The sequence below is a fragment of the Candida pseudojiufengensis genome (genome assembly GCF_024610245.1).
Source record: "Candida pseudojiufengensis strain CBS 10847 chromosome Unknown scaffold1, whole genome shotgun sequence".
Classification (NCBI taxonomy): Eukaryota; Fungi; Ascomycota; class Pichiomycetes; order Serinales; family Debaryomycetaceae; genus Lodderomyces; species Lodderomyces pseudojiufengensis.
Genome location: NW_026261530.1, coordinates 613,574 through 634,023, shown reverse-complemented (window position 1 = coordinate 634,023; position 20,450 = coordinate 613,574). Strand labels below are relative to the sequence as shown.

At 26.6% G+C, this 20,450-nt stretch overlaps 8 protein-coding genes across 8 annotated transcripts; 7 read left to right on the top strand and 1 right to left on the bottom strand. All coding sequences in view use genetic code 12, as the record gives it.

The window, feature by feature from the left end:
• Positions 1-788: 788 nt before the first annotated feature.
• GUT1 (glycerol kinase) lies at positions 789-2,684 on the top strand (the record flags this gene model as incomplete). Its single annotated transcript, XM_051758192.1, has 1 exon — positions 789-2,684. One exon carries the CDS (start codon positions 789-791, stop codon positions 2,682-2,684), a length of 1,896 nt encoding a protein of 631 aa, XP_051613774.1.
• A 192-nt stretch (positions 2,685-2,876) lies between these two features.
• On the bottom strand, positions 2,877-3,749 carry KGF55_003401 (uncharacterized protein; the record flags this gene model as incomplete). Its single annotated transcript, XM_051758191.1, has 1 exon — positions 2,877-3,749. One exon carries the CDS (start codon positions 3,747-3,749, stop codon positions 2,877-2,879), a length of 873 nt encoding a protein of 290 aa, XP_051613773.1.
• Positions 3,750-4,496: 747 nt separating this feature from the next.
• On the top strand, positions 4,497-4,925 carry KGF55_003400 (uncharacterized protein; the record flags this gene model as incomplete). The annotated part of the gene is made up of 1 exon (XM_051758190.1): positions 4,497-4,925. The coding sequence occupies one exon, from the start codon at positions 4,497-4,499 to the stop codon at positions 4,923-4,925; it is 429 nt and encodes a 142-aa protein (XP_051613772.1).
• Positions 4,926-5,334: 409 nt separating this feature from the next.
• LYP1 (Lyp1p) lies at positions 5,335-6,981 on the top strand (the record flags this gene model as incomplete). Its single annotated transcript, XM_051758189.1, has 1 exon — positions 5,335-6,981. The coding sequence occupies one exon, from the start codon at positions 5,335-5,337 to the stop codon at positions 6,979-6,981; it is 1,647 nt and encodes a 548-aa protein (XP_051613771.1).
• A 360-nt stretch (positions 6,982-7,341) lies between these two features.
• Positions 7,342-9,375, top strand: KGF55_003398 (uncharacterized protein; the record flags this gene model as incomplete). The annotated part of the gene is made up of 1 exon (XM_051758188.1): positions 7,342-9,375. One exon carries the CDS (start codon positions 7,342-7,344, stop codon positions 9,373-9,375), a length of 2,034 nt encoding a protein of 677 aa, XP_051613770.1.
• Positions 9,376-12,021: 2,646 nt separating this feature from the next.
• On the top strand, positions 12,022-13,140 carry GLN1 (glutamate--ammonia ligase; the record flags this gene model as incomplete). Its single annotated transcript, XM_051758187.1, has 1 exon — positions 12,022-13,140. One exon carries the CDS (start codon positions 12,022-12,024, stop codon positions 13,138-13,140), a length of 1,119 nt encoding a protein of 372 aa, XP_051613769.1.
• Positions 13,141-15,460: 2,320 nt separating this feature from the next.
• On the top strand, positions 15,461-16,840 carry VMA13 (H(+)-transporting V1 sector ATPase subunit H; the record flags this gene model as incomplete). Its single annotated transcript, XM_051758184.1, has 1 exon — positions 15,461-16,840. The coding sequence occupies one exon, from the start codon at positions 15,461-15,463 to the stop codon at positions 16,838-16,840; it is 1,380 nt and encodes a 459-aa protein (XP_051613768.1).
• Positions 16,841-16,949: 109 nt separating this feature from the next.
• On the top strand, positions 16,950-20,009 carry KGF55_003395 (uncharacterized protein; the record flags this gene model as incomplete). Its single annotated transcript, XM_051758183.1, has 1 exon — positions 16,950-20,009. The coding sequence occupies one exon, from the start codon at positions 16,950-16,952 to the stop codon at positions 20,007-20,009; it is 3,060 nt and encodes a 1,019-aa protein (XP_051613767.1).
• Positions 20,010-20,450: the final 441 nt, after the last annotated feature.

Here is a 20,450-nt window from a genome sequence, read left to right as displayed (position 1 = left end):
TTAATGATACATAATGATGAAAAACGAATTCATTGTAGTTATAGCAAGTAGTTTAGATCTCATAGTGGTCTTGATCTATTAAATTCATCTCCACCTTTTGTACCCCAGAAAAAATAAAATTGACTTTGATTAAATTTGACATGCAATAACTCCGAAAATTATAACTTGAATTTTGAAAATTTATCAACAAATATTCAAACCGTTTTTGTAAAACTGTCTGGCCCTGAGTTTTATTTTCAAGATCCCCCTGTAAATCTAACAACATAGCCGTTGTGAGACATCAATAATTATTAGCAATAAACATACAATTGAATGTTTAGAAACAGATCTGCTCTATTGTTCCCAAACATTACACAAAATAAAACACAAGTTAACCGAAATAAAGACATCATAACTGGAATCGTTGCTAAGATGTTTCAAAAACAGACAGTCTTCAAACCTGTCTCCTATCTTCTATACGCTTTTCGTACCGAATAATCTAGTTTAATATGCTTGAAAATTCGGAAACTAGCAATTTTGCTTCACTTACTTGTTCAAGTAATCTCTTAAAACTTTGGTCCTACGTTTAATGTTATTTCAAACTCTATTTTATTTCTTTGCTTTCTTTTTCTATTCCAAAATAAAATTTTAAAATAAATAATTTTTCAAAACATATCTATTATTTAACCAACTTTAATACAACATACTTTATAAAACTACAAAACAAACACACTCATTTAGTTAGGGAACTCTCTTATCTCGAAAGAATTCATTTCAATATCCACTAGTTATCACACAGTTTTCAACAAATGCCACGTCGTAATAGTAATTTTCCATCAATACCATTAATTGCTACAATTGATATTGGTACAACATCAGCAAGAGCTATATTATTTTCAGATGAAGGTCAAGAAATTGCAAAACATCAAATTGAATATTCTACTACAGCATCAGAAGCTCCAGAAAATTCTAAAAATACTGAACAATTTAGAAGAAGATCTTCTTTATTAAGACATGATGAACCAATATTTTCAGCTGAAGGTATTGCTATTTCAATAGAAGATAATGTTGAAATTGAAAATAATAAATCATCAGTTGGACCAACATTAAGATTCCCACAACCTGGTTGGGTTGAATGTATGCCTGTTCATATTTTAGCAAATGCTGTACAATGTTTAGTTGCATGTTTAATTACTTTAAGAAAAATAAATCAAAATCCAAATTTAAAAATTAAATATAAAGTAAAATGTATTGGAATTGCAAATATGAGAGAAACTACAATAGTATGGTCAAGAAAAACTGGTAAACCTTTAAGTGGTGGTATTACATGGACAGATACAAGAACTTCTGAAATTGTTCAACATTTAGAAAAAATGATTGATGAAGATAGAAAAGCAGAATTAAAAGAAAAAACAGGTTTACCTTTATCAACATATTTTTCTGCTGCAAAATTAAGATGGTTATTAGATAATGATGATGTTATAAGAGAAGAATATGAAAAGGGAGATGGAAATTTAATGTTTGGTACTGTTGATACATGGTTAATTTATCATTTAACAAAAGAAAAAAATTTTGTTTCTGATATAACAAATGCTTCAAGAACTTATTTTATGGATTTACAAACTCAAGATTATGATGACGATTTATTAGAATTTTGGGGTATTGATCCAACAAAAATTCAATTACCTAAAATTGTTTCTTCAAGTGAATTTTATGGTTCATTTGCTGCTCCAAATTTATCAAATTTAGGTTTCCACAACAAGATTACTCAAGAAGCTTATGATATTTTAAAAACTATAACAGGGGTTCCAATATGTGGATGTTTAGGTGATCAAAGTGCTTCATTAGTTGGTCAATTAGCCTTTAATCCTGGTTCAGCAAAATGTACTTATGGTACAGGTTGTTTCCTTTTATATAATACAGGTACAAGAAAATTAATAAGTAAACATGGTGCATTAACAACATTTGGTTATTGGTTTCCATCATTAGGTGGTGATGCAGGTAAACCATATTATGCATTAGAAGGATCAATAGCAGTAGCTGGTTCAATTATACAATGGTTAAGAGATAATTTAAAAATGATTGATGATGCAAAAGATATTGGACCCTTAGCTTCTCAAGTAACAAATTCAGGAGGAGTTGTATTTATACCAGCATTTTCTGGATTATATGCACCATATTGGGATGGAGGAGCAAGAGGTACAATATTTGGTATGACACAATATACATCAGCATCACATATAGCAAGAGCAGCATTAGAAGGTGTATGTTTTCAAGTTAGAGCTATATTAAAAGCAATGGCAAGTGATGCAGGAGCATCTGAAGATTTTTTGGAAGAAGCATTAACAAATCAACATGAAAAAAAACCATTATCACATTTAGCAACAGATGGTGGTATGTCAAAAGCTGATGAAGTTTTACAAATTCAAGCAGACATATTGGGGCCATGTGTTACAGTAAAACGAGCTCAAATATCAGAATGTACTGCATTAGGAGCTGCAATAGCAGCAGGTTTATCTTTTAAAGATGAAAATGAAAGAATTTGGAAAAATTTAGATGATGTTGTTGAAAAAATTACAGGAAAACATGATGATGAAAGTAATAATTTTATTGCTGAATTACCTGATGAAACAAGAAGAAAAAATTGGAAAAGATGGGAAAAAGCTATTGAAAGAGCAAAAGGTTGGTTAAATGAAGATGATTAAAGGATGTTTGAGGCACGGATATCTGCTGTACGATTGAATAAAGATGATCAAAGATGATCCAGTGATAACATTTTAAACAAAATACCAAGTAATATGCAAAATGTAATATTATTAACGATATATATAATTTATAGAATTAGACATAAATGCAAAATTAAAAACATTAAAAACTAGGATTTTCTGTTTTTCTCTCTAATCTTCAAAACTTGAATTATATTCATCAATATCTATATTTTCATAAAGAACTTGAACATCATTATTTAAATGATCTATATCAAATTCATCGATTTCATCAATATTTGTAGTTTGTTCTTTTGAAGGAGATATTTGTTTTAATGTATCATTAAAAAATTGACTTGTCTGTTTACTTAGTGTTCCTATTTTGTTATTTGAGTTTTTGAATATATTTGGTAGACTAGATTTGGTGTTGTTATTTTCTTTATCATCATTAAAAATTGTTGATGCTTTTTTTTGAATTTGTTGAAATTCATCAATTGCAGAATTTATAAAATAAGAAGTCTTGATTTTTAAAGGACTTTCAAGCTGGTCGTGACTCTGTTTAGATGTATCTAGTTTTAAATTTTTTAAATCTTTCTCAGTTTGATTAAATGCTTGATTAAAAAAATCATTTGGTTTATTTGGTGATTTTAAGATTAATTTTCTATTAATTTCTTCTAATTCACATTCTATTTCTTTTAATTCAAATTTTGATAAATTTATTTCTTGTTCTTGTATTTGGATGTTTTTCAACTTTTTTAAATATTTTTGTTTTAATTGATATTTTTGATCTTCTAGTGATAAGGTTTCTGATTTATGGGAGTCATCTTTGATATCAAATTTTAATGGTGAAGAAGACAATTTTGGATTTCTTATATAATGTTTAGATGATTTTGGACTTGATAAAGATGTGTTTAGTTTGTTACTATCGAATGGTTCATTAATTTTGTGTGGTGATGATGGTTTTAAAACATTTCTGTAATCCGTTACCGTACTATCAGGATTAAAATTAAACCGTATTGATCTGTTTGAGGTAAAAGTTTGACTTGGTTTTTTCAATAAAGACATTACTCAATTGAGTTGATAAAAGTCTTTGAATGTATAAATGAAAATTTCAAATAACACAACAATTTTTTCTGAATGTAATTGATATCACCAACAGATTCTTTATTCTGTTTCAAACTAGTTTGAACTGTAATTACATTTACTAAAGTAGTAATTATGTGAATTTGATATAAAATTATTTTAATCTATTTTCCAAATTGAGATTATTTCAAAACATTCTATTGATTTTGTGTATTAATTTGCAGCCATTTGTTCTTTTAATACTGCATGTAGATAACCATTTGGTAGTACAAAAAAGCAGCAAATCAATTGGTAGCTATAAGTCATGTGATTTTAATATATTTAACTTAATCCAACGGTTAACGGTTCATATTTATATATTTGGACAGAATAAAACAAGGATTATGGAAAAACCACACAATTAGAATAAAAATTAAGGTATATAATCAGAAGCTAAGACAAATTTAAATGATCTATACAGTGATCGTCGAATAAGACCTTTTTTCTATCAAATTCTCAGTAGTTTCATCTTCATTTATTAACTGTGTAAAATTTTCAAAATTTATTTTTCCATGACAAAACTAAAGAGAGGAAAAAAATTCTTTTATTTATATTTGAACGATTCAGTTTTAATTTCATTTCTTAATAATCTATTCAACTTCTTCTGAAACAACACAACCGATTATAGAAGAATACAATCAAATTAATAGATAAATACCCATATTAATTACATATACCCTCCCTAAAGTCATGGTTTTTTTAAATTTAAAAACATTTTTATTTACATTTATTGTATTTTATTCAACTTATTTATATAATTATAAATGTCCAACTTTAACACCATTAGAATCAATTGAAAATAAAGTATTACATCCATTAACATCACAACATTCAACATTATGTGAATTATTACATGGTGGATTAAATAAAATTGATCCTTATTACGTACAATTAAATTTATTTTTAGATAAAAATATAAGATCTCAACCAATTGTAAAAGAATGGGGATTATGTGCAAAAGTTGAAAAAACTAAAAGTAATTTAAAATATCATGTATATCCTTTATTAAATCAATTATATGAATTTACTGATTATGCTGAAACAAGAATTTATGATGAATTAAATCATTATTATTTAAAAGCTGAAGAATTTGTTCATGGTAAATTAAAACAAGATTAGATGATTGAGGAAGAGATTTGTTTGAATCTTTGGATCTGTTGATTTGTTTTAATGGAAATTTACGTTACTTAATCTACTAGTTCAATGGTCAATTTAGTTTCAAATTTGGTTTAGTATATATTTAGTTTAAGTGTGTAGTAGTATTTAGTTTGTTACTTTAATTGTAATTTATTATTATAATGTACGATCTTCTTATAAATGGAAATTTATCTCTCTAGCCTAGCCTTGCTCTCTTCTCTTGACTGTAGATCAACAAAGATAAGATTTTGAATTGACATAATTAATTAAACAAAAATAAATGACGTGCATAAAAGACTTAAATCCAAATTTTACGAAATTAAATCCGAGGAACATTTTTTGCAACAAATTTGATCCTACTTCTTAAACCAGACATTTTAGCTGCAATGATATGACAAATGAAGAAACTGTGTTGTTACCCAACAATGGTGTCAAGAGGTATAATGATGGAAATCAAAACACACTTGATAATGATTTATTTTCAATTGAACCAACCGATTCAGATCTAGTATCACAACAAAATACCCACAAAAATATACAAACAAAAAGATTATTAAATAAAAGACATATTTCAATGTTATCAATTGGTGGAATAATAGGAACAGGATTTTTTTTTGGAATAAATTTAACATTAATTCATGGACCAATAATAAGTTTATTATCATTCATATATTTAAGTTTTTTAAGTTTCATTATTATACAATCTGTTGGAGAAATGTCATGTTTTACACCAATTAATGGATCATTAATTCAATTTCAATATTTATATTTATCTAATATTTTGGGATTCATGAATAATTTTATATATTGGATAAGTTGGTGTATAACATTAAGTTTAGAATTAAATTTAATATTTGAAATTTTACAATTTTGGAATTTAGAAAAGGTGGTAGGAATATTTGAAAATCAATTAGTTATTATATTAATATTTTGGATTATTTTAACTTTATTTAATTTATTTCCTGTTAATTATTATGGAGAAATTGAATTTTTTATAACATTATTTAAAGTAGGATTTATTTTAATTTGGATTCTATTAAGTATTGGTTTAATTTTTAAAACAAAAATTGGTTTTAAAAATTGGAATCAAGATTTAATTTGGGGTATAGATACTATCAAAGCTATAAAAAATCCCATAGGTAATAAAATTTTAAATATTTTATCATCATTAGTTTCTTCATGTTTTACGTTTCAATCAATTGAATCAATTGCATTATGTTCAGGAGAGATAAAAAACATTCATAAAACATTACCTAAAACTGTTAAATATATTATAACAAGATTAATTATATTTTATATATTAACATTATTTTTATTAACTTTAATGATTCCATGTAATGATTCAAAATTAATTGGTAACAACCAAAATAACATTTTTACATCACCTTTTTTAATTGGTTTAATTAATTTGGGATTACCAATAAATTCGGTTTTATTATCAATTTTTAATTTTATTATATTAATGTCAATTATATCAGCAGCAAATTCAAATATTTATTTTGGTTCAAGATGTTTAATATCAATGGTTGAAAAAGGAATGTTTTGGTCAAAATTTGGAAATACTAGTAAAGCTGGTATACCATATAATGCTGTATTATTAACTTCAATTTTAGGTTTAATACCTTCTATATTATCAATTTTTAAATCATTTGATTTCGTATTCAAGATTTTAATTAACTTATCTGCTACATCTGGTTTAATTATGTGGTTATTTATACTGATAAGTTATATAAGATTTAGAAAAATATTACACTACAATAAACTAGACTACAGAAATCTACGATTCAATTCATCATTAAATATGATTTATTTATCATATATATCAATTATAAGTATAATTATAATAATTTTAGGAAATGGTATATTGAATCTATGGAATTTTAATTGGGATTCATTTTGGAGTTGTTATTTAACTTCTATAATTATGTTGGTGGGTTGGATTATTTTAAGTATTTTTTGGAAACAACCGTTGGGTTTTAAACCTTTGTCGGAAGTTGATATTTGGATGGATCAATCTCCTTTTGCTTTTAAGGAGTAATAATTAGTTGAATAGACATCTTGAATTTGCCTGCAAAAATTTTCAAAAGGTAATTAACTCTACTACTTTGAAAGGGATTTCGATATAATTCTTTAAGCTACACCATACAACATTTGTTTCAAATATGTTGTAATTACAACGATTTTATTAGTACAGCCGCACGTGTTACTTCATTAGTTAAATGAGTAACAAAATCATCATCACGCAAATAAAAAAAAAAGATCACGTAAAGAAAATTTATATTTAAAGTAAACAAATGCAATAGGTTATAAATATATGATTCAATCTTTTACTATATAGCATATACATCAGACCAAGTTATCATCATCATTCATCATCTGTCATCACTAAACCTACAAGATGCTTACCAAAATTAAGTCATCTTCTGGGATTGTTCTTCTAACGTTGGCTTATTTTATTTATGTATTTACATTTATATGTTATCCAATTAAATCTGAAAATTCCATTATATTAAATCAATTATCACCAATAAATTGTCATTTTTGTCAAATATCAAATGCTTATATTAAACCATATATTGAACCAATAGTTGACACAACCATAAATCCTACTATAGATACAGTTAAAAAAATTGATAATGATTTAAAAATTTCCAGAACATTAGTTCAATTACAAAAAATTGATTCAAAATATGGAATTCAAGCTGGATATGATAAATTTATAGATTTAATTCAAGATAGTATAAATTGGTTTCAATTAAATATAGAACCATATATTTCATTATTCATAAATCAAATTAATTTAAAATTTAAAATTTATATAAACCTTATAACAAACTTTATTAATTCATATTTTTTAATACCAATAAATAAACAATTTTTAAAAATTTGGTATATTATTACATCAAATTCCATATTCAATCAATTGATTAATTCATCTCATGCTTCAAATTTACAAAATCGAAGTTTATTTTTACAAAAAGAATTTAAAAATTTAATTAAATTTAATGAATTTTATCCAAAAGAATTTAAATCAAATATTATAAATGTTGTTAAGGAAGTTTTGGGGAAAGGGTACCAAGATAAAGAAGAAGATTGGGAAGATGTTGAAGATGAAGAAGCTGACCTTACCGAAGAAACTATAGTCATAACTCAAACTATTTCAGTTTATGAAAATGGAGCCATTGCAACTAATAACATATCACCTGAATTATTTGAAATTTATAATGAAATTGAAAAATGGGAAAAAAAAATTAATAAAACTATAGAATTAGCAGAAATAAATCTAGTTGAAGAAGTTGAACCAATAGTTAATGATACTATAGCAGAGTTGAAACCAAAAATTAGTGAAATTTTACAAGATTTACAAAAAGAAAATCATTTACAATATAAGGATTTAAATTTAAAAATTTCTCAAATTAATAAAGATTTTGAAAAAATTAAAAAGTCAAATAATACAAAAATTGAAACTGTATCAAGACAAGAAATAAGAGATGATATTCAAAAAAGTTATGATTTAGCAACAAATTATTCAACTAAAATTCAAGATCTTATTAATAAAGAACATGAAAATTTATTAATTAAATATTTTAATTCAATTCAACAAACAATAGATATATTAGATTCATTTGCAGATTCTTCAATAAATGAATTTTCAACACAATTAACACAATTAATTTCAAAAAATAAAATAAATGAATCAAAAACATGGTCAATATGGAAAAAATTTCATTTTATAAAAAATTTATTATTTAAATTTAGAGATGAACTTTTACATAATTCAAATGAATATAAATTAGATAATAAAAATCCTGAAATTAAACACAAAGTTATTGGATTAAAAGAATGGAATACTTACTTAAATAATATTGAATTTCATTTAAATTATTTAATTAGAGATAATGGTGATTATTTAAGATTAATTCGTGCAAAAGCTAATGTTGCTTTTCAAATGAGAGAAGAATTGGTATATAATTTGGAAAAAGCAAAGAATGATAAAGAAGAAGAAGAAAAGAGAAAAATTGAAGAACAAAAGTCTCAGCAAAGAGAAATAGAAGAAAAACAGAAAGAAGAAGAGGATAAAAAAAAACAAGTGGAAGAAGCAAAAGTGGAAACTGAGCAACAATCAAAAGTCGAACATGATACAAAAACTGAAGATAAATCAGTTGTGGAAGAAATAATAGAAGAAGAAGAAGAAATAATAGTTCCTGAAGAACACCAAGAACAAGAACAAGAACCAAAAGATGAAGAACAACAAGAAGAACAACAGCAGCAGCAACAACAACAACAACAACCACAGGAAGAAGAAAAAGAAGAAGAGATAAAAAAACCAAATTTAGATGAAATAAAGGATGAAGAAGACGGCATTGAAGATGAAGATGAAAAGGATGAAGAAAACATAGATGAAATAATATTGGAAACAGAAGCAAGTTAAATCAAGCATTTTGGGGTTTAGTGTTTGCTTTTCCAATTAATTAGTTTGTTAGTTACTTAATAGTTTTGTATAGAAATTTTTAATGAATAAAATAATTGTTACTACCCTGATAGTTTGGAATGTAGATTTAATAGTTCAAAGCCGTAATAGTAGAAGCATTTTAAACAGTGAAAATCGGTATTGTTGATGAATTTGTTTTTGCAACATAAAATATTACAACCATAAAACTAAAATTTGGTTGCAAAATTAAAATACAAATTGTTACATGTCTTTTCTACAACCATTACTTCCCGAATTCAACTACCTCAACATTGTGCACAAGTTATTGAACTATTGACTTAGTATTAGTCTGAGTTAAAACACAAACAAAAGGGAAGATGAGCGAAATCAAAATCCATTTCTTTAATTCTGTATTCTTGAATCATGAAGAAAGACATTAAGACACTGAACTAGTTTATCCTTCATTTTTCAGATTTGTTGAACAGAAGTAAAGCATTAGTCCAACAGGTATTTGACGAATTGCGTGGGTTGCAATCATCGATTCTAATTCGTTTAAATCTTGTGCTGTTCCATGTTTGTTTCTGGTTAATTTGATTCAACATCAATTATAGTGGTCCAAAGATCTGAAATAAACCATAATATATTATAATAATACGGAAAAAAGTGATATAACAATCAATTTCAATTTTCTTTCAATCTTCTTTCAAATTAGGGATCAATTATAACAAGTATAAAACAATTGAGAAACAAGTAAATAACAATAGAGAAAATATCCTTATAGATATAATGAAAGTTGGATCCTTATAGATCAGATTTGACGATAAGATCAATAATATGATTATGAATTGATAAGACCAAATAAATAAAGGATCTATCTAAATTGAATTCATTTCGTAAAAAATATTAAATTAAGGAAATCCCGATAAAATAATAATAAGTCGCTTAAATATTTAAATTTTAATTAATCCCGTCCCGGAACTTCTTTACAGGGTATTCTTCCTGAAATCAGAATAAATTAGATTATGTAAATTCATGCAGAATGAGAAGAGATAAGGAAAAATTGAAAATTAAAAGTATGATATGATCAAGGACAAGTTGATTAATATTGTTAAAGCTTAATTTAATTAGGGTACTTTTGACTTCAATCAATTAAATTTAATTAGTGATTCTAAAACAAGTTGAATTTGTTGATGTAAGATGAGTTAAAATACATTTTCTATTATTTCTATTGTTTAAGGGTGCAATTATTCTTAACCTCGCTTTCTTTCTAGATTCTCTGATTAAATTTTTTAATTTTTCTCGACGGGACCGCCATGAGATTTTCAATTTTAATCAGCAGGAAAAAGAAAAATTAATGAATAGGAGAAGAGGCTGAAGCACTTAAAGGTTTATGCAATTGAGTGAATTAAACTTCTGATTGAGTGTAGCTAGTTGATCGCCCAATTTCAAAAATATCTCATACTTACAATAAGAAGACAAATTTGTAAATCCAATTTGTTAAGCATCCAGCTAGTTTGAGTTTTTTCATGACATTTTCATTGTTGAGAATTCTTTTAAAATTTTTAAATATTCATGGATCTCACACGATCTTTATATTGTTAGTAGAAAAAGCAATTGGTAGAAGTTCAACAAATTACGCTAACAGTTTTGTTCTACTCTAGTTGGTGACTCAATGACTCAACAATTACTTATCAACTGATGCTACAATTGTAAACTCTTTCCCCATATTTTGCTGAAAAAAAAAAAGGATCTAGCCTATTTCACAACTTTGTTTCAAAATTAAAGATCATTCCATATTTCCTTTAGTTCAATTACAACAATAAAATCGCCTGGTTTGAATATTAATTTTTACTACTACAATAGTTTATCTTTGTGTTATATTGAAATTCCTTTTTTTCTTCTAATACTGCGGTAAGGTTGCAGAAGTAAGAAAAATTTTCAATTATATACAGGATTTTAATGTATTGAGTCATGTAATTAAATATCGCATTTGCTATTCTCAGTAGTAGTATTTCTCATTCTCTCACTGAGATAGAAATGATGTAACAGATGCATTGGTACTGTATCTAGAGACAAGTGAAAGATAGGTTGAAGAATTGAGCATATAGGTTAAAACAGCGTATTGAACTAAACTTGATACTTTAATTACTCAAATCACAAGATAGTTTCAATTCTCAATACATTTGATAAATTACCTAATACATAAATAATAATCTTAATCAAAATTATCTAATTGGTCAGAATTCCGATTGATAAAAGACATCTAGTTCTTATATACAGTACCACTCTGTATTTCCACTCAACCAATTTTTTTTTTTTTTTTCATTAAAAAATAAACGCTTTACATTTCTTTTTTTTTTCTTCGTAGTGGTAATAATAAATTGGTAGTAATATAATTTTCTATATATAAACTTAAATTTTCTTATCTAAATTTATCAAATCAATTTTTCATAAATTGAACAACTTATCAGAATTAGATTTTTATTTCAAATTTATAAGAACTCCCAAGTTCAACAAACTCACTAACTAACAAAGAGTTTATAAAACAACAACATATCATTCACTTCTTCTTTCAATTATTTATCATTCATTTAATTTAATTTTATATAACACTTCCATCTTATTAAATCACATATTAATATAATTATGAGTGTACCTTTAACAGAACATACTGCTATATTATCAAAATATTTAGATTTACCTCAAAAAGGAAAAATTTTAGCTGAATATGTTTGGATTGATGCAGAAGGTAGAACAAGATCAAAATGTAAAACTCTTAACAAGAAACCAAATTCAGTTGATGATTTACCAGAATGGAATTATGATGGTTCATCAACAATGCAAGCTCCAGGTCATGATTCAGATGTTTATTTAAGACCAGTTGCTTATTATCCTGATCCTTTTAGAAAATTTGATAATATTATTGTATTATGTGAATGTTGGAATAATGATGGTACACCAAATAAATTTAATCATAGACATGAATGTGCAAAATTAATGAAAGCTCATGCTGATGAAGAAGTTTGGTTTGGTTTGGAACAAGAATATACTTTATTTGATCAATATGATTATCCTTATGGTTGGCCAAAAGGTGGATTTCCAGCACCTCAAGGTCCTTATTATTGTGGTGTTGGTACTGGTAAAGTTGTTGCAAGAGATGTTATTGAAGCTCATTATAGAGCTTGTTTATATGCTGGTATAAATATTTCTGGTATAAATGCTGAAGTTATGCCTTCTCAATGGGAATTTCAAGTTGGTCCATGTGAAGGTATTAAAATGGGTGATGAATTATGGATTGCAAGATATTTATTAGAAAGAACTGCTGAAGAATTTGCTGTTAAAGTAAGTTTCCATCCAAAACCTTTAAAAGGAGATTGGAATGGTGCAGGATGTCATACAAATGTTTCAACAAAAGATATGAGGAAAACTGGAGGTATGAAAGTTATTGAAGTTGCCCTTAGTAAATTAGCTAAAAGACATAAAGAACATATGTTATTATATGGTGCTGATAATGAACAAAGATTAACTGGTAGACATGAAACTGCTTCAGGTGATGCTTTTTCATCAGGTGTTGCAAATAGAGGTGCATCAGTTAGAATTCCAAGACAAGTTGCAAAAGAAGGTTATGGATATTTTGAAGATAGAAGACCTGCTTCAAATATTGATCCTTATTTAGTTACTGGTATTATGGTTGAAACTATTTGTGGTTCAATTCCTGATGCTGATATGGCTAAAGAATTTTTAAGAGAAACTTCTGATGAATAAACAAATAAATAAATTCATAGAGTTTTTGGTGTTAATAAGTTAGAAATTTTATAGTGATTTTGTATATTACATTTAAATTATTAAAAAAGTAATTAATTATTTATTTAAAATATGTTTGTTGAGATTGAGTTTAACTCTGTCACTTTGGAAAGTATTCTATGTTGAAACTACACAAGTTTTGAATTCGTCATACCTTTTGAAACAACTTACCGCAAAATTCCATGAGTAATGAGTTTTTAATTATATTACAAATTTAAATTTATTGAACGATATGAAACCGACCTAAGAATGAATGGTATTCTTACATTTTGAGTGATTTTAAAAAATGAAACTTATTAAAACAATTAAAGGACTATTGTATGGAAAAATGAAAATATCTCAAACAATTAAAGGACTATTGTATGGAAAAATGAAAATATCTCAAACAATTAGTAAAAATGAGTGAATTTAATTGTTGGATAATTTGCTCATAGTCAACAAGATGAGTTCAAAAAAGGAGAAGAAAACAATGATTTATATCCCTCATAATACTAATGATAAGCCATTTTTTATAAAATCATTCAAATGAATTGTAGTAGATAATTGGAATAGAGATCAATAGTGAGTTAATTTGGTAGACTACGTATTATTAATTTTGTTTTAGACCATGGGATTTTGAACTAGCTCTGTTTACTAAAATCAATCTCTTGATACGCAACAATTTGAATCAAATTATACATTAATTTGAATAAACTAAAGTGCTGTAATTTAATGAAGACTATTTATAATTTTGAAAAAGACTGTGTTTAATTGATAGAAAACTTATTTAACGTTTAACTTAATAAATTTTTTGCAAAAGACTTATCAAATTTTGAGATAAAACAAATCATTTGTTGGTGAATCATAACGGAAGATGGAATCAACTCGAACGACTAAAATCATTTACACACGCTACTCATCTAAAACAAACTCCGTTTGCTTATGATTTTCAACATCTCATGTGTTATTTAATTTTTAAAATGGTAGATAACAAATTGTATCAATCAATTAATGAACTTTCTTTTCAACCTAGTTAATTCTCTACTTATCTTTAATAGGTTTAAAACAAACTATCTTGTATCGCTTCAGTCATTAAATATAGGTTCTCAAATAACTTTGTAGTCTCTTTGTCTATTGGGTTCCAATAAAAAGACAATTTTGTTCATATTTTGCAGCCAAATCTTTTTTTTTTTCAATGCTGAAACAAAATTTATCTTTCGATGTTAAAACCATATCATCAAAATAAGGTTAATCGACTATTAAACTAAATATTTCTTGAGTCTTTGGGCTAGTATTAACTATTGGCTTAATATCAAATTATTTTTCATAATATCCATTATCATAATAAATAAAATACTTAACCTATCTTTGAAGATCTTCACAATTTATGAAAAATCAATTAATTCATCTAAGATGAGAGATAAATCAATAACCAAAAATTGTTCTAATGTTGGAAATGGAAATGAAAACAGAAAAATGAAGGCTCTATGAGGCTGAACTAGCACCTATCATTAAATTCTAAATATAACAGTATTATATAATTTTGTTTTTTAGTGTATATTGAATTAAGAAAAAAAAAACTTTTGGGTTTTTGGATTGGTGAATGCCATATCCTGGAATCGAACCAAGGTCTAGTCGGCCACAACGACTTGTACTAACCACTATACGAATATGGCAATTTACAAAAGAATAATTTTTTAGAGCCTATATATAGTAATAAACATTGCCTTTTTTAAACGAGGTTTTAGTCTGGTTTTCTGGCTAAAATTTTGGGCGTATACTAGTTTCAATTGAGTGACTTTCAGTTGTTCCAAAAATTATCACGAAGTTTTCTTTTATTGAATCAGTTTCTGCAAATTATTTGTCAAATTTACATAAACTTTTATCACAGAAGGTATGTTGAAGTCTCAGTTCTCAAAATTATAAGATTTTTGTTGCAATTTTAATTGATGTTGAATTATAAATTAACATCTATCGAACATTCGAATTTTGTCAGATAATTAACAAGCGTGAATTGAAAAATCCTATTTGAAGCTGTACTACGTCCTTGAAAGCTCTCACAAGCTGTTATGACGATTTTGTGAAGTCGAGAAATGACAATAATCCTACCTTTTAATGATCTTTCTTCATGAACTGAATTTTGCAACAAAAATTGGTAGTGCAATGTTTCAAAACTATGAACGAAATTCAATTTATTTAATTTAATTGTTATCGAAATTCGAAATTGTGACAGCAATAACCTATTCAACTGCATTGAGAAAACAACCAACTCTTCAATTGCATAAACACAACAACCTGCACAATGTCCGACTTCACAATAGATAGCTCTTTCTTAAGTGACTCAAAAAGAATAATTAGTGAAAGAATAATACCATGGGAAGGACTTGCGAGATCTGGAGTTGTATCAGAAGATGATGCTAATCATATAAAAATATTAGAAAAACAATCTATTGAAAATAGAAATGAAACAGTTAAATCACAATTAGAATTATATTCAAAATGTTTGCTTACAATATTAAGTAAAGTTGAAAAAGATGATGTTGTTAAAAATGTTTTAACATTAATTAATGATTTACTATTAAAAATTCCTGAATTTATAAATTCATTATTAAAATTATCATCAATTGATGAAGGATTACCATTTGATCCATTTTTAAAACATTTAAATAAAGATTCTTTAATAACTTCATTATCATTATATAATTTAACAATTTTATCAAAAGGTTCTTCACCAAATAAAGAAGTTATTATAACTATTTTCAATTCAATATCACAATTAATAGAAAATAATGATTCAAATTATCAATTTATTGGAGTTCAGTTATTACAAGATTTAGTTACCACTAAAAAATATAAAATTATATATCAGCAAAATAATTTAGTATCAAATTTTAAACCAATTAATAGTTTAATTACAAAACTGGCAACTCATCCAAATGCAACTGGATTACAATTATCATATAATGTTTTATTAGCTACATGGATATTATCTTTTAATGCAGAAATAAATAAATCAATATTACATAATTTCCCACAATTATCCGGAAGCTTATTAACAATAGCAAAAGATTCAATAAAATTAAAAATTGTTAGAATATCAATAGCAATAATTAAAAACTTTGTTAATGTTACAACATCATCAAATGAACAATTTAATGTTGTTAAATTATTATTATTTCATGATGCTTTAACAACTATAAATACTTTAAAAGAAAGAAAATTTGCTCAAAATGGTAGTGATGAAGAATTATATAATGATTTAGCTTATTTATCAGATATTTTAAATGAAACAGTTAAAACAAAATTAACATCATTTGATGAATATTTAACAAGTTTAGATAATCCAAAATTAATAAGTTATGCATCACCAACTCATAAATCAAATGAATTTTGGTTAGAAAATTCAGGAAAATTTAAAGATTCAAATTATAAATTGATTAAAAAGATATTTGAAATTTTAAGTATTGATCATAATGATTCGGGGATTTGTATTATATTGTTGAATGATTTACAATATTTGATTAAAAATTTAGGTCAAGATTTAATTCATTTTATAAATACTGAAAAAGGTGGTCAATATAAAATTTTGATAATGTCATTTTTAGAAAATAATCAAGGTAATAATGAATTGAAGTATGAAGCATTGAAGACGATTCAATTGTTAGTAGGACATAGTTTTTAGATAAATTTTGAGTTAAGATTTATTGATTTTGTACTCTTAACTTTTGTGATACGAAAATATTCTATTATCAAAAATAAACAAACACTTACCAACACTCTTTAACTCACCAATGAAGAATGGTTCTATGATATATAGAAATGAACGACAAAAAACATTCGATCAACCAGTAAAAGCAGAAGGGAAAACTTTTAATTGGAATGACATTATTGAATTCACACCATCATATGATTTAATTGAAGCTGGATTTTATTTTACACCAACTAAAAGAAAAAAAAATAGAATAACATGTACTTATTGTAATAAATCAATAATAATTCAAAAAGATTTTAAATATGATCAAATTGTAAATGAACATTTAAAAAGAAATTCAAATTGTCCAATGTCAATTGTTTTAAATTTGTTAGATTTATGTAAAGATTTATCTGAAGATAAATTAAAATCATTTTGGGAAAATTCTAAATATAAAAATCCATTAAATGATGAATCAATAGGGTTTAGGAAAGAATTTTACTTGGATTTTCCATTAGATAAAGGAGATTTCAAACCTAATTCAGATTCATTAGCAAAAGCTGGATTTATTTATCAACCAAGACATATCGGAGATGATAGAGTTAGTTGTATGTTTTGTAAATGTGCATTAGATTATTGGGAAAAAAATGATGATCCTATTGAAGAACATATTAAGAATGCTAATAAGTATTGTTATTTTTTGGATAAATTTGAAGAGGATAAAAGAAATCGAATAGGTAAAGAAGACGCGTCTTTTGATTTATCAATGCTGGATATAGTTTCAAATAAGAAAAATGTAAATCTAGGTAATTCAAAAGTGTCTAAGGAGATATCTCAATCACATAAAAAAAGGACAACTCCTGAGTTGGCTCAAGATAAACCAAAGTCTAAAAAAAGAAAAAAAGATTCAAAATATGGTAAAAAAGATGAAAATTTGGAATATTGGAATAAATTACCTGATGATGATTTATTACAAGAATTTATTGAAGTTTCAAAACGTAACGAAAATGAAGCGCCAAGTCGCCCAGTTTTAGGTACAGATAAAAGCAAAACGCTTCATGCCGAAATTCAGCCTTTGTCAGAAACTCAACCAAAACCAACAGATCTCAAAGAGGATCAAGTTAAATCAACTCGTTTGTCATATTCAAATGATTTTGAAGCAGGTTTTAATTCACAAGAAAGTGCTGCAGATGATATTGAATTTGAAAAACCTAGTTCATCTGAATACGAACCAACACAAGAAACATATTCCGATGACTTTAACTCACCTCAGAAACTAAGTCCTAAAAGAAAAACAGTACCCCCGAAACAATCAAAAACCAAAAATCATCATGAATTTATTAAACCAGAAAAACCATCTTTATTAAGTTCTTCACCAATAAAATCAAAAATGTTTATTAAACGTACAACTCCAGTTCCAATATTTGATGATAGTTCAACTGATAATGATTATGGAGAAAATCATGTTGCAAAATTAGAAAAAAAAATTATTAAAACAAATACTCCAATGATTCAAGTTGATGAAGATAGTAAAGATCAATCATCTGAATTAAATATTTCACCAATACGTATATCACCATTGAAAATTACAACAACTATTAATAAACCTACGAACGTGAAACCAAGTTTATTTGATCTGTCAATTGATTTTTCATTAGAAAAAATTGCTCCTGTCAAAACTGAGAAAAATCTGAAAGTTGAACTGATTGATGAAAAAACTTTGGAGCAGGAAAAGGGAAGTGTTATTGAAGTTGAAAAAGATAATCAGGAAGATGAAATAGTGGATGATGTTGAAAATGACAATAAATCTCCTAAAGATTATGTTAATACCAATTTATTTGTTCAATCTAGTAATAATGAGTTGGATCCTGCCCTCGATACATCACCAATAGCTTTCAAGAATGTAGAGAAACATAACTCGACTGTGCTGAAAGAAACTGCAACTGAAATTAAACAAACAGAGAGATCAGCACACTCTGATTCATTTAATGACCTCAGTATCTCGGTCAATTCAAGCCCATTTAGAGAACCACTGCAACATTCAATGATGGAACAAGATTTTCTTGATAACGATTTGACCACATCAACACCTAATAAATTAAAAGCAGTCATCAAGGAAGATTTGAAGGACAATGATGATGATATTAAACATGAAGCTAAATCAATCACGCCTGATATTATTTCTAATAATTCACAAGCTGAAGAACAAAGCAAAAGTAATCAAAGTGATAGTTCCGACGACACGGCACCGCAGAAAACTGGAGACAATTCTACTAATGATGAACCAATGTTAGTTGCTCCAAATGAGAACGAACTTCAATTGAGTGATGTATTAAGTCATACCAAACCAAAATCTAATGAACAGATGATCGAGGAAGAGAAAGAAAGTAATAACAGTACAAAGTTGGCAAACATTACATCTGGCGCTAGTACCAAGACTGTCCCGAAAAAGGATGAAAACACTACAAAATCGCTTAATAAACCAAAAGACTTGAGTTATACCACAGAACGGAACCCAATCGAAGCTTCAAATTTCATTGAGAATAAATCCACAGAGAAGAATGACATCGCAAAGGTGAAAACATTAAAGAAAAATCCAATAGCTGCTAAAACTCCATTAAATCCTAAAGAAGTGGAGCGTACATTGAGTGACTCAGACAAAGAGAATCAAATTTTGGGTAAAAAATTGAGTCAACTGGATCTACTGAAAGATCGCAACAAATCAAGTCAGTCAAAGCTTTCACCTACTTCAACAAAATCTGTCAAACTTTCCTCAACTACAATAGCTAAACCTTCAATAGTTGAAGTGGCTGATGTTAAAAAACATGACGAAGAAGAAGTAATGACTGACCTGGGATCAACTTGGCAACCTAAATCAATGAATTATTTAATACAACAAATAAATGATCTTAAAAATAGTTCAAAAGAATTACAAAAATTATCTTCATTACCATATGATTTAGATGATGATTTAAATGGAGATTTAACAGGATTTATAGCAGAAATGCCTGAAGAAGAAGAACAAATGACTATTAGACAATGGATTGAACATTGTGCTATAAATTGTAGGGATATTGTTGATCAATCTTTAAAAGTAATGAATCAACATGTATTGGATGAATATGATAGAGCCATTGATATAGTTAGTAAAATGGAATGATCATGAAAAGTTGGTACTGGTTTAATTTTTGTCATTAAAATTGCTGAATACAGGCTCAAACGAAATCACAAATAGATAATAAATATAAGTCTTTTAATGTATAGTTACTCTTAATATTTATTACATTCTTAACGAATCACAATCCCCTTGCCAGGTGTTTAATGAGTATTATTACATCCTTATTATTGGTCTTCCGCATCTTTAAATTTTGCTCTATTTTAACTTTATTGAGCCGCTCAAAAATCTTAATTTGCACAACTTGAATATTCTAGTAAATATTTGAAGACATCACTAAGTCACCACAAGACCGATACCTGAATCAACAACACTTGTTCATTCAAGGATATAGGCAATTGTATCAACAAGCCTTTTTAAGTGGAGACATTGCAACCCTTGAAGTCATTCTAAAAGTATTCAATATTTTTTGTTTTTGATCACAGA